This window comes from Nycticebus coucang, chromosome 16 (assembly GCF_027406575.1).
Source record: "Nycticebus coucang isolate mNycCou1 chromosome 16, mNycCou1.pri, whole genome shotgun sequence".
Classification (NCBI taxonomy): Eukaryota; Metazoa; Chordata; class Mammalia; order Primates; family Lorisidae; genus Nycticebus; species Nycticebus coucang.
The window spans coordinates 96155373-96169755 of record NC_069795.1 but is presented as its reverse complement, the minus strand read 5'-3'; the positions used below and the strand labels follow the sequence as shown (position 1 = coordinate 96169755).

General features: G+C 41.7%; 1 gene segment (V, D, J or C); it reads left to right on the top strand.

The window, feature by feature from the left end:
• The first annotated feature begins 201 nt into the window (after positions 1 to 201).
• Positions 202 to 9235, top strand: LOC128567504 (immunoglobulin lambda variable 10-54-like). The segment is given in 3 exon segments: positions 202 to 266; positions 399 to 721; positions 9110 to 9235. Coding segments are annotated over 3 exon segments (495 nt in total).
• Positions 9236 to 14383: the final 5148 nt, after the last annotated feature.

The window sequence follows — 14383 nt, the reverse complement described above, 5'->3', positions numbered from 1 at the left end:
AGTCAGGCCACCTCCAGCCATGGGGCCAGCTGATCTCCTTTTACTCTTTCTCCTGCTGTCCTGTGAGTACCCAGGCAGGTGGCCCAGGAACAGACAGAAAGCAAAGTCATATTTGAATGTAGTGGCTCCACCCCCATGAAGACAGTGGGAGATATAAGGAGAATTAGTAGAGTTCAGTCTCCAAACCAGAACTTCAGGAAGCAGAACTTGAGTCTGCACCATGCCCTGGGCTCCTCTGCTCCTCACCCTCCTCACATGTCATACAGGTGAGGTGCAACATGCAGTGAGTGTGGGAAAAGGAGCTATGGGATCCTCACCCAGCTCTGCTCCACTCCCTTCACTCTCACTCACAGTGGGCTATGATCCTGCTCTCACTGTCCTCTCTGTCCCCCTTACAGTGTCTTTGGCCCAGGCAGGGCTGACTCAGCCCCCATCGGTGTCCATGGGCTTGGGACAGACAGTCACACTCACCTGCACTGGGAATGGCAATAATGTTGGTAATGAGGGAGTGGTTTGGCTGCAGCAGCACCCAGGTCGGTCCCCCAAACTCCTGGTGGACAATCGACCCCCAGGGATCTCAGAGAGGTTCATCGGGTCCAGATCAGGAAACGTCACTTCCCTGACCATCTCCGGGCTCCAGGAGGAGGACGAGGCTGACTATTTCTGTACAGCATGGGACAAGACCTCAACGGTTTGCACGGTGCTTCAGGCCAGTGGGGAAGTGAGACAAAAACTCATGAGCTCCCCTTTCCTTACTCGGCATGTGGGAACCTCACAGAGCACTGTGTAAACTAGACCTGTAAAAAAGATGGCTTCCTAGTCATAATATTGTATACTATTCAAGATAGTAAAAAAAATTAACATGAATAAAATTAGTAATTAACAAGCCTGTGTAGGCAACACCACTGAGTATATATGTGGCTATTTGCACATATGAATGTATATGTGCCCTAGTATTTGGTAAAAAGAAATATAAGGCTTAACTAAGTTTTCTCAGATTTTTCTTGTGTACTCGCTTTGGAGCTGCTGGAGTCCATGCTCAGATTATCCATCGCTCTGCTCTTGCCAGTCCCTTTACCAGGGTCACCAGAAACTACCTCCCTCCTTGTGGTCTGGGCACATGTCCTGACCTCTCATTAGAACACCCTCAATCCTCTTCAGTGGGGATTCTTTGACCTACACCATAGATCTGGACATGAACAACATCACACTTGATTGATGCTTCTGCAGTCCCACTTCTTTGTCTATCCCCATCCCCCACTTCCCTGTCTACCCCAATCCCCTACACAGACAATGTCCCCACTTTTTATTGTGCTCTTTCACTCTGACAACCACGAGCAGTGTCTGAAACAGGCTAGGTAGGAGATTCCGGGTATGTTTGAGGACAATTTTGATCCCGTTTTGAAAAAAAAGAATAAATTATAATTCAAAAATCATTTTCCGCAGAGATGAAAATCTAAATGTGAGATCATCAGGGTTCCTTCTTTTCTTGGGTTGTGACACCGGACAAAAGTACCATGTGAAAAGACCAATGTCCTACGTACTTACAGCTGTCACAGTGAGTGGAGGAGGTGGGCCCTGTGGCCAGCAGGGGACGCTGTGTGATGTGCTGAGAACGAGGGTGCTGTGCAGACAGCTGGTAAACCACTCAGCTGGGGGGAAGGAAGTTGACCACCGTGTCCTCACTGATGTGTGACGTGTGACTTTTCTCCACCTGTGAGTCCCTGCCCACTACCCCTTCTGCTCCTGAGTCTGACTCCTATTCCATTGCTTTATATTTGAGACATTGCCTCTTTGTCTTCTTATATTTGAAAGATTTTTAAAGCTTATTTAGTTTTTCACTATTTATTTATTTTTTAAACGTGAAATTTATTTATTTATTTATAATTTTATATTTTTTCTTAAATCATAACTGTGTACATTGATGTATTTATGCGTTTCAGTGTACTGGTTTAATATACAATGTGAAATGCTTACATTGAACTAAGTAACACATCCATCACAATTATGCTCATTTCTTAATAGTTTTGAAATGTACCATTGCATCATGCACATTAGGTGAGGTCCCCCAAAATGCTCTCCCTCCTCCCATCACTCCTTTTTCCTCCCCTCTCTCTCCTCTTCCATTCTACTTTCTGGACTATAGTTATGTTTTACCATTCATATGAATGTGTAGGGGATTATATATTGATTTCATGGTAGTATTGAATATATTGGATACTTTCTTTTTCATTCTTGAGATACTTTACTAAGAAGAATATACTCCAGCTCCATCCAGGTAAACATAAAAGTTGTGAAGTCTCCATCTTTTTATGGCTGCATAGTATTCCATGGTGTACATATACCACAATTTGTTAATCTATTCATGGATTGATGGGCATTTGGGCTGTTTTCAAGTCTTGGCTATTATGAATTGGTCTACAATAAACATTCTGGTGCAAACGTCTTTGTTGTAAAATGATTTTTGATCATCTGGGTATATACCTAGTAGAGAAATTGCAGAAATGTCTACTTTTAGTTTCTTGAGTATTCTCCAAACTTCTTTCCAAAAAGGTCATATTAGCTTGCATTTCCACCAGCAGTGTAGAAGTTTTCCCTTCTCTCCACACCCACACCAACATCTGTAGTTTTGGGATTTTTGTGATGTGGGCTAATCTTACTAGAGTTAGATGATATCTCAAAGAGGTTTTGATTTGCATTTCTCTGATGATTAAGGATGATGAGCATTTTTTCCTGTGTTTGTAGGCCATGCGCCTGTCTTCGTCAGAGAAGTTTCTGTTCAAGCCCACATAAAATGAGGTTATTTTTTCTTTTGTTGTTGATTAGTTTGAGTTCTCTGTGGATTCTAATTATCAGACCTCTGTCAGAAGCATAACCTGTAAAAAATCTTCTCCCATTCTGAAGGTTTTCTGTGCTTTACTTACTGTGCTCTTGGCTGTGCAAAAGCTATTTAGTTTGATCAGATCCCAGTAATGTATTTTTTGGTGTTGCTTCAATTGCCCAGAGGTTCTCCTCATAAAATATTTTCCAAGGCCGATTTTTTCTTAAGCTAAATAATAATATCTCCAATTATTAAATAAATGAAACAAATTTTAATTTTACAAAAGATCTTCAGAATTTAATAGAAATAAACTGTATTATAACTTACTATCCTGTTTTTTTTTTTATATTTCAGTTTAATGTGAGAGCATAAACAATTAGGTTACTATGTTTGTGTTTGTTAGGAAGAGTCCATGTTGCAGTGTATTTATGTCCTGCACTCAAAAGTTGTGCCATATGCCCAATGTGCCCAATAAGTGAGAGCACGTCAATCTCCCTCCCTCCTCCCTCTCCTTCCTCCCTCATTCCCTCTTCCCCCAACTGAATTGGGTGGGTGTGTCTCTTATGTATTTGTTTGTCTACTGCAGCGGTTCTCAACCTGTGGGTCATGACACACAGGAACTATATTAAAGGGCCATGGTGTTAGGAAGGTCGAGAGAAGGTTGAGAACCACTGGCCTACTGGCTTCATATTAGTATTGAGTACATTGGATACTTACTTTTCCACTCTAGTGATACTTTACTAAGAATAATGTGTTTCAATTCCATCCAGGTTAAATCAAAAGATGTAAAGTCTCCATATTTTTATGGCAGAATGGCATTCTGTGGTGTACATATGCTACAGTTTATTAATCCATCCCTTGGTTTTTAGGCATTTAGGTTGTTTCTACATCTTTATAGTTGTAAATTGTGTGCAATAAACAATCTAGTGCAAATGGATGTGGAGAGAAAGGAACACTTCTATACTGTTGGTGGGACTGCAAACTAATACAGCTTCTTTGGAAAGAAGTACAGAGAATCCTCAAAGAACTCAAAATAGACCTTTCATTTGACTCCACAATCCTATTACTAAGCACCTACCTAGAAGGAAAAAAAAAATCATTTTACCATGAGGACATCTGCACTAGATTGTTTCTCACAGCAATTTATCCTCTTTAATGGTTTTTCCCAAATCTGGTCCAAGAAGGGCTTATAGATGGTTAAGTCCCAGGATATGTGTGGATGGAGTCATTCTGCTCCAATTATAGCCCGGCCAGGAGATGAGGCACAGCTGTGATCACAATGCTCACAGTGGAAATTCTGGAGACAAATCTCTGAGGCGTCTCACCATGCCCTAGAGCCTTTCTTCCTCAGTCATTTATAAAAGGAACATTTGCTAGACATTTAGAGGAAGGGGACCTGAGGTCACACAGGACCTACATTCTTCCTCTGGCCCCACAAGCCACATGTGTGTTGTGTCCTCAGACTCATGGCCCTCTGTCTCAGTGTACTGGTAACTTGCTCACAGCCTTCTGCAAAGGAAACTTCGGGAATTTGGTAACTTTCATGCAGTCTGGAGCCACCAGATCCCATAAAGAAGCTCTATAAGGTGAGGAGTGCTGTGCTCTGGGCTACCCCCTGAGCAGGAGGCCCATTGTAGACCAGGATGACAGCCTCAGAGGTGACTCTTTGCTCTAAGCCCCAGGAAAAGCTCTAAGACATATTATCTGTTGTCTTTGCCAAGTGTTTTGCTCCACTCTCACTGTATTTCACCCGCTCTAGCTCATTAGAGATATAACTATCATTTCTGGAAGAAAACCCTAAATATCTAAGGTCATAAATGCACTCAGGTCCAGGCTTCCCATTCAGGAATGTCCAGCTTGTGGCCCTAGGGCACCATGCAGAATATTTGAGACCTTTTTTTTTGCTTCTCTGCAGTGTTGAATATTGCAAAACTTAAGCACAGACCTTTATTTCTTTTTTATTTCTTTTTTTTCTCATCAGCTTTCATTAGTGTTTTGTATTTTAGTGTGGTCCCAAATAACTCTTCTTCTTCCAATTTACAGCAGGAAAAAAACAAGGTTGGACACCCCTGGTTGTCAAACCATTGATTTACCTTGTGTAATTTTATCATCTAATAGTTGCATATCAATGTTGAGCAACGAGGGCACTAAGGGGCTGGAGATACCTTTACATTTTCCTGATCTAGGTGGAAATGTCTCCCCTGAAGTAAGAAGCTGTGTATTACCATATTATAAACATATTTCTTTTTTCTGTTTCTGTACAATTAACTACTTTTTTTTAAAATCGGGAATAGCTGTTAAAATTGGCCAGATTCTTGCAAAATCCATTCATTCAATAATATTTTTTGTGATGTAATAATATGGTGTATTCTATTAAAGACTTTATTATTATCAAAACAACCTATATTTCAAGAGTAAATTTCACCTGACAATTATGTGTCAATTTTTAAGTCTGGGGTTGAATTCAGGTGACCCCACTCATATATCACCCCTGAAAGACTGAAGTCTGGACAGTGGCAGCAGGGGGCACCGTAGGCCTTGCTAGCACATGTGGGTAGGGAGAACCCCCAGCTGCCCAATTCCCAAAACTCCCCAGAGCTGGGCCAGTGGAGCCTGCACTCACTGGAACAGACTCAGCAGCTGCATCCTCCATGGGCTGGGCAGAGTCTCCTGCTCATAGGCCTGTGGAAGGTCAGAGCAGCTGCTTCCTTCCTTGTCATTCCCATGGGGCAAACTGTGAATTTCACTCATCAGACCAAAACTAAGCTCGAATGTCAAATAGTACTTACTCAGGGTGGGGCAGAGACCTCCAGTTGGCAAAACAAATTAGTGTGAATGCCCCTCCTCCTTCTGGACAGTGGAGAAGATAAAAGAGCTCCAGGCCTCTCAGCGCTGCTCCAGGACCTAAAGAGTCTGTGTCTGCCGTGGCCTGGACTCCTCTCCTCCTTGTGCTCCTGTCCCATTGCGTAGGTGAGGACAGGCTGCAGGTGCCTGGGCTGCTACCAGCTCCTCTGTTTCAGACCAGCAAGACTCTTAATCGTGGTCTGTGCCCCATCACCATGGGTGTCTGTGTTCGCAGGTTCCCTCTCCCAGCCTGTGCTGACTCAGCCACCCTCTCTCTCTGCATCCCCAGGAGCATCAGCTAGACTCACCTGCACCCTGAGCAGTGACCTCAGTCTTGGATACTATGCAATATATTGGTTCTAGCAGAAGCCAGGGAACCCTCCCAGGTATCTCCTGAGCTATGTCTCAGACTCAAGTAAACACCAGGGCTCTGGAGTCCCCAGCCACTTCTCTGGATCCAAAGATGCCTCGGCCCATGCAGGGATCCTGCACATCTCTGGGCTGCAGGCTGAGGACGAGGCTATTACTGTCTGATACGGCACAGCAATTCTAATGTTAACACAGTGCTCCAGACCCAGGGGGAAGTGAGGCAAATACCTCCTGTCTGCTCTCTGGACCTGTTGCAGTCACCCCTGCTGGTGGCCCTGACAATCCCAGCTCAGGGTGACATCTAGTGTGAACAGCTAGTGTCCTCAGGAGAGCAGCCTTGGCAGGGCCATATTCTTCCCTTCAGTTCTCCTGACAGACTGAGCCAATGCATTTACTCTCTCACCTCATTCGTGTTTTCCCAGGAAGATATCACTTGTTCACAGACAAAAAATAAATCTTCCCAGTAGAGACATTTGGGGAATCAAGAGAGGTTGATCACAGCCATGTCCCCCCAGAGTCCAGGAGGAGCTCCTAGTGCCGTGATCTGCACTCGAGGACCTCATAGTGCCCAGATTCAATCTGGGTTCACAAGACAACTCCAACCAACAGATGTGGATGCATCCTGTATGCTAAAAATAAAATAGCAAGTATGATGAAATAAAACCGTATCACTTATGATAGAATCAAAATGAAATACTTAAGGATAAAGTAAGTAGGGACAAAATGATACAAAATAATTAAGTAAATATTAAATAGGTGAAGAAATACTCTATTTTCAGTTTGTGTTTTCAAATACTTAATATGGCTAAATCAATATTTCCCAGTTTTTGATAGATTCACTGCAAGGTCTTCCTATAAAATATGCTTTCAGGGAATAAGGTAGATTTCTGAGCTAAGAAATAAAAAACATAAGAAAAGGCATCAAGAAAACATAGCTCTGGGTCAATCTGCTCATGTTTCACATAACCTGACTATATCTGGGGAAGGGGTGTGGAGTGATAACAAACCAAAAAAAATGTGGTTTGTATTTTGGAAAAAGGAGAACTTTATACCTAATACAGGGGCTTTTAATAGCCCCCAGTATCTATTCCGGGAAGCTGCATGAAACACGGCTCTCAGCCACAGGCAGGAACACAGGAACAATAGCTTCACAGAAGAGACCTAAGAAGCAGGATTTGATACTGGGAGGAGTGGTTGAATAAACATATTGCACAAGATACAGGGGAGTCATGAATATTCACGAACTAGAATCATGCACATACATAATGGTGCTTCTCTCTCTTTCTGTCATGGCCAGGAACTCAGTTTTTACGTGTTTCTGCAGTGCTTGTAAATAAGAGGGCCTGTTCAGTTAGCAGAGGGCTTAGGATTTCTTTTTATTTTACTGTTGGGGATTCATTGTGGATGCAAAGAACCAGGTTACATTGATTGCATTTGTTAGGTAAAGTCCCTCTTATATTGTGTCCCTCTCCCAAAAGGTGTGTCACACACCGTGACCCTCCAGCTTCTCCCTCGTTCCCTCTCCCTGCCCTCCCCTTACCCCAACCCACACTGTGTACTAGGTCATTATTGTCCTCATATCAGACTGGAGTACAGAGGATTCTTGCTTCTCCATTCTTGTGATGCTTTGCTAAGAACAATGTGTTCTACTTCCATCCAGGTTAATACAAAAAAATGTGAAGTCTCCATCTTTTTTAATGGCTGAATAGTATTCCATGGTATACATATACCACAGCTTGTTAATTCATTCCTGGGTTGGTGGGCTTGTAGGATGTTTCCACATTTTCTCAATTGTAAATTGAACTGTGATAAATGGTCTAGTGCAAATGTCCTTACGGTAAAAGGATTTTTTTTTACTTCTGGGTAGATACCCAGTAATGAGATTGCAGGATCAAATGGGAGGTCTAGCTTGAGTTCTCTGAGGGTTCTCAAAACTTCCATCCAAAAAGGTTGTATTAGTTTGCAGTCCCACCAGCAGTGTAAAAGTGTTCCCTTCTTTCTACATCCACACCAGCATCAGCAGTTTTGAAATTTTGTGATGTGGGCCATTCTCGCTGGGGTTAGATGCTATCTCAGGGTGGTTTTGATTTGCATTTTTTCTAATAATTAGGGGTAATGAGCATTTTTTTCATATAATTGTTAGCCATTTGTTTTCTTTAGAGAAGTTTCTATTTATCTCTCTTGCCCAGTGATATAAGGTATTGTTGGCTCTTTTTAAGTTTATTAATTTGAGTTCTCTGTAGATCCTACTTATAAAGCTTTTGTCCAATTCATAATAAGCAAATATCCTTTCCCTTAGTATTGGTTGTCCATTTGCTTTGGTTGTTGTCTCCTTAGCTATACAGAAATTATTTGGTTTAATTAAGTCCCATTTGTTTATTTTTGTTGTTGTTGCAATTGCCAAGGAAGTCTTCTTCGTAAAGTCTTTCCCTAGGCCACTATCTTCCACTGTTTTCCTCTTACTTTATATGAGTATTTTTATCATTTCATGCCTTAAATTTAGGTATTTTATCCATCTTGACTCAATTTTTGTGAGTGGAGAAAGGTGTGAGTCCAGTTTCAGTCTTTTACATGTGAATATCTAGTTCTCCCAGCATCATTTATTGAATAGGGATTCTTTCCCCCAGTGTGTGTTCTTGTTTGGTTTATCAAAGACTAGGTGGCTGGGTGGCGCCTGTGGCTCAGCGGGTAGGTTGCCGGCCCCATATGCCGAGGGTGGCGGGTTCAAACCCAGCCCCGGCCAAACTGCAACAAAAAAATAGCCGGGCATTGTGGCGGGCGCCTGTAGTCCCAGCTACTTGGGAGGCTAGGTCAAGAGAATCGCCTAAGCCCAAGGATTTGGAGGTTGCTGTGAGCTGTGTGATGCCACGGCACTCTACTGAGGGCGATAAGGTGAGACTCTGTCTCTACATAAAAAAAAAAAAAAAAAAAAAGACTAGGTGGCTGTAAGATGTTGCTTCCATCTCCGGGTTTTCTATTTGGTTCCAGATTTTCAGTTCACAGTCTTCCATTTTGGCCAAAGCGTACCAGAGGCAGCAGTGATGACTGAACTCTGTTTTCTCCCCTCATTGACAGTGTGGACTGCCCATTTTCCCTAAAGTCATGTGGGCCCTCACTGGGACCCGGATGGACAAGGAGAGCTTTAGAGTCATAAAGTCTTACAGTCAGTTAAACATTTTGTGTAAAACAGGATTGGAATAACATAGGAACTCCTTATCCCCTTGAAAACTTTTAAGCAATGCAATTCAAAACTTTATAAATTAAGTTTACAAACTTACATGTATGTGTTGAGACACTGTAGTATTGCTTGTAGTCACAGACATGTAGCAATTTTTGTGAACATAAGCATTTTGCTAAGACCATTCTATCTCTCAAACTGGCCCTTACAATTTCCAACCCTTCTCCCTTCTGTGATGTTTCCTGGGTCTAGAGGGGGAACAGTCTGTCTGTAGAGTAACAGAAATAGAAATAGAATAAAAATAGAGAACAGTAATAGAAATCAAACCGGGCCCCATGAGATTTCAGATGAGGAAGCTGTGCAAGCTTTGTTAAGTCATCTCCAGTTTTCAGGATATCATAACACTTTTTCGTTCTTTTACAGAAGTAAAATGAGAGATTATTATAACATTAATTATCTGACAATTAAAGAGGAATTGGTCAGAATGGAAAAGCATTGTTTTTAATTAGGGAGTCAAATAAAAACATCCTGAAGTAAATTCTGACCTTTTCTTATGTTTTCTTCTTTTGTAGACAAGAACTAAGTAGTATTCAGTCCAAACTTGGGATAATTTGTTATTAAAAAAACTGTATAAACAGAAGGACAAGACTTGGATTTGATAATGGATTTTTGATAATTTATTTTTCTCCTCACTTTTCCATTTTTACCAAAGACAAATCATATTAGAGCCAACTTACTCGCAGACTAAATTTTAGCCTCCTTATACCTGGCTTCAGTATAGGCACAAAGTTCAGTGAAGACAAACATTAGCCTTAAAGGTTTGTTTGAAACACTGGCTTTGCTAGAACCATCACCTCCTTTTTAAAAAGAATTTCAAGTTACTTGGCCCAGGCACAGTGGTTCATGCTTCTAATTCTAGCACTCTGCAAGGCGGAGGTGGGTAGACTGCTTGAGCCCAGGAGTTTGAGACCAGCCTGGGCAAGAGGGAGACCTCATCTCTCCTAAAAAAAAAAAAAAAAAAAAAATAGCCGGGTGTGGTGATAGGCACCTGTAGTCCCAGCTACTCAGGAGGTTGACACAAGAGGAACCCAAGAGTTTGGAGGTGCTGTGAGCTATGACACCAGGGACCCCACTCTATCCAGAGACTCTGTATAATAATAATAACTAATAATTAACAAAAAAAACTTGTTTTCATAAATAAATCTCCTATATATGGGTCATTATGAAAAGTTTTGAGATACCCCAAATTATGAAATGTGAAATCTATGCAGATGGAAACAAATGAAGCCCTCCCGGTAACACTGATAAGCAAAGAAATTTTAATAATTAATAATAATAATTATTATTATTATTTCAGATTACTTAAATGTCTCCTCAGGCAAGCCAGGGAGGTAACTTCCTATATATCCCCACATGAACTGGGCAACTCCTCCCTTTCAAGGTGCCAATGTAGGTTGAGGTTCCTGGGCCTATCGAAAAGTAAGTTCTTCCCTTTCCACAGATCAGGGAACATTATAAATGAAGTATCAGCTCAGTATTTGTTTTTCCAGATGGGTTTTTATTGACCTTATTAAACAACCTGATTCCTCGAACCAGTCTGGGTATATTTGAAAATATGTCAAACCACTCAAAGAATTGGTAAAACAACCCGTATCTCTAATTATGTCCTTTTATGCAAGTAATAGAAAAACCAATTATGGTCAGACTTACCGAAATGCCTATATTGCCACGATATAAGAACATGTATGAATAGTTTCCAAATTCTAGAGAAATCAAATAGAGGAACAAATAAATGTTTTGAATTACTTACAAAATATACTTTACCAATGTGTTATAAGTTATAAATAGCTTATAAGTTTTCTTTTATTCTGGAAAACAAAAAAAAATAATTAGCATTGTTTTTGCTAATTATTTAGCAAATCTAAATGGTCAAAAATTTAGATCTAAATGGTCAAAAATTTAGATCTGCCCTATGTAATTAATTTTGGAACTGCTTGAGGTTGGATTATAGATTTGTTGAGATGTTTGCCTCAGTCCCTCCTTTTGGGGTGTCAGCCCTCACTGTGTCCATCATCAGTGTTGACAACTTTAGGCATTTATGCCTCATCATGAGACTCATCAGCCTTCCCATTCAACTGCAGCTCTGTATGGGAAGCAATTCCTCATTCAGGACACAGAATCTCCCCAACGGACAAAAAGTATGTTGACATAGTTTTAATTTTTTTATAATACATGGGTCACTATGAAAGTTTTGAGACAGTAGACTGTTATGGTCCATTATTTCACTTCCAAGAAACACGGTTGACAGTGTCCTTTCTGATTCACCCATGCAAGTTTCAACTTGCTTTACTTATCGGTGTCACCGGGAGGGATTCATTTGTTTTCATCTGTGTAGATTTCATGTTTCATAATCTTGGGGCATCTCAAAACTTTTCGTAATGATCCATGTATAGGAGAGTTATTTATAAAAATGAGTTTTTTTATTATCCAAATGTGATTAGGAGGTTGACAACCCCAAATAGGTTACTGAGGCAATGAATGATCTCTATCAAAGGAGGTTTATTAAGCCGAGATGTGAGGATATGTCCAGGAGAAAAAGGAACTACAAAACAAACAAACAAACAAACAAAAACAATATGACTGCTTCTCCAAGGGAGAATTTTGGAACTATAATTTTTAAGTACACAAAATAAATAAAAGAAGCTGAAGGGCACAGTGAGGCAAAACTGTTGCTTTCTGTGAGGCCTAGGAAATATATCTTTGACATACGATAAAGATATTGTTAGAAGAGGGGAAAAAAGACAGTAAAAACATCAATTGTGTAGGTGTCCCTGGGTAGGTGAAACGTTGAATCTTTCCTTGTCCCCTGTTCTACACCTGGAGAGATAAACTTGTAATTCTTTATTAGTGTAGACAGGGAGGGGACCCAGGCATCCTTGTCCTGTGTGAGAGACATTTCAGCCTGAGTGAGTCCCTCCTTATTCAAGTGAGAGGTACAGGGAAACGAAGTTCACTGTGAACATGTATGCACCACCACAAGGGAAGCAAGGGCCATGAAACATGAGATGCAAGCACAACTGTAACAGTTTTTCTATGTAATAAAAAATTGAATTTAATATTTCCTGTTGTTGGCTTGGTGTCCTGTAGCTCAGTGGCTAGGGCATCAGCCACATACACCAGAGCTGGAGGGTTCGAACACAGTCTGGGCCTGCCAAACAATAATGACAACTCAACCAGAAAATAGCCAGGAATTGTGGCAGGTGCCTGTATTCCCAGCTACTTGGGAGGCTGAGGCAAGAGAATTGTTTATGCCCAAGAGTTTGGGGTTGCTGTGAGCTGTGACGCCACAGCTCTCTATCCAAGATGACATAGTGAGACTCTGTCAAAAAAATATTTTTTTTCCTGTTGTCTGTAAACACAATAACTTTTAAAATTGCATATAAAAGCACGGTAAAAAAACAAAAAACAAAACACAGCTTACAATAAAAAAGAATGTTTCAAATAATAACCTTACAAACCTAAAATGTTTCATATCTTTATATTCAGTTATCTATATGGGTGGGTTTTATTTACATGACTGTAGTAATTATTCCTTCTTTATTCCTTTTTTTAAGCATTGTCACTGCCTAGTGATAAACTCACCAATATAAATATTAACAAATCAACCCGTATACCTAAAGCCCCCCCATTATAATGCCAGAACTCTTGCATTTGTAATAAAAATTACGAGTATATTTTTATTTTATTTTTGTTTTGATCAATGACATATTTTGTTTTATTTAATTGTTTCTCACATATATGTTAGATATCTTTACAATTTATAGATCAATAATTTCTCTCAGATTTATACCATCCCTGATAGCACTCATTTCTGAATATGGGCCATTTATTTTTATTCTCTAAATAAAATATTATTTTTATTTCTCTCTTTCTCCAAATAGGATGATGTCAGAGCTATCAGGCACCAGGCTCACCTGGAATCAGACACTGGTAGAAGCAATTTGAATTCCTAACTCTGCCCATCTTCACATACTGAATGTCCCTGTCATTTTTGCTCTTAAGAAAATTATTGTGCAGGCAGCTGCCATGGGGCCCTCAGACCTGCCTTAGGGTCTTGGAAGATCCATTCCTAGGGGAGGAGCACAGATCACAACAGTACATGCAGGTATAGCTATTATTTCAAGTCTGTGGAAATTAGAATGGGAATAAATAATTCCTAGAATAACCCTTTGGAAATGTTCCTGATGGCTTCTCCTGTCACTCCTCTGTCATTGGAGAGAAGAGCTCCCTTTTTCACCAGCACTCTGGGAGGAAATCTCTGGCCACCAGGTAGGGATCATATATAAGGAAAGACCTGGTCACCCCCAGTATGGAAGTGAGTCCATTCTGGCTGGTCCCTGCTCTAGACTTGATCCTGACCCACAAAGACTGTGTCTACAGGGAACCCGCCTAGGAACAGCCCAGGGAGCCAGGGACAGATTCAAATGAGGATCCCAGTAGAGCAGGAAGATTTCCCTGAGCTGATGGGGAGGTGACAGGAGCAGCCACCTGACCCAGCCTGAGTCAGGGGGCAGCGGACAGAGCAGTGGGGAGGCAGGGCTGGTTATGGGACACTCTGGTCACCATGCCACATGATGGTGTGTCCAGGTTTGGCCACCAGGGGGAACATGTGGCTCATTTTTTCATGGTCTCAGGGTAATCAGAGCTGAAACCAGCCACCTGCTCAATTCCAACTATGACCTCCCCACCTACTGTGACCTGACACAGCCCTGTCCCTACCTGCCCCTGACACCCTGAGGTTGAGTGGCCTGAGCAGGGCCCAGGGTGGGAGGTTCATGTGCATGGATGGGGCCTATCCTCTCAGGGTAAGAAGAGGGGACAGGCAGACCTGGGGGAGCTGTGCCTCAGCTGTGGGCACAGAAGGCAGGAATCAGGATGTCCTCACAATGGCCTGGTCCCCTCTCCTCCTCACACTCCTGGCTCACTGCACAGGTGACCAGACCTGGGCCAGGGGAAAGGCCCTGGGGAGACCCTGGGGCCCTGCTCTCTCCTCTTGTCTCCAGACCCAGAATCACCATGTCTGTGTCTCTCCTTTCCAGGGTCCTGGGCCCAGTCTGTGCTAACTCATCTGCCCTCCATGTCTGGAGCCCTGGGGGAGATGGTCACCAACT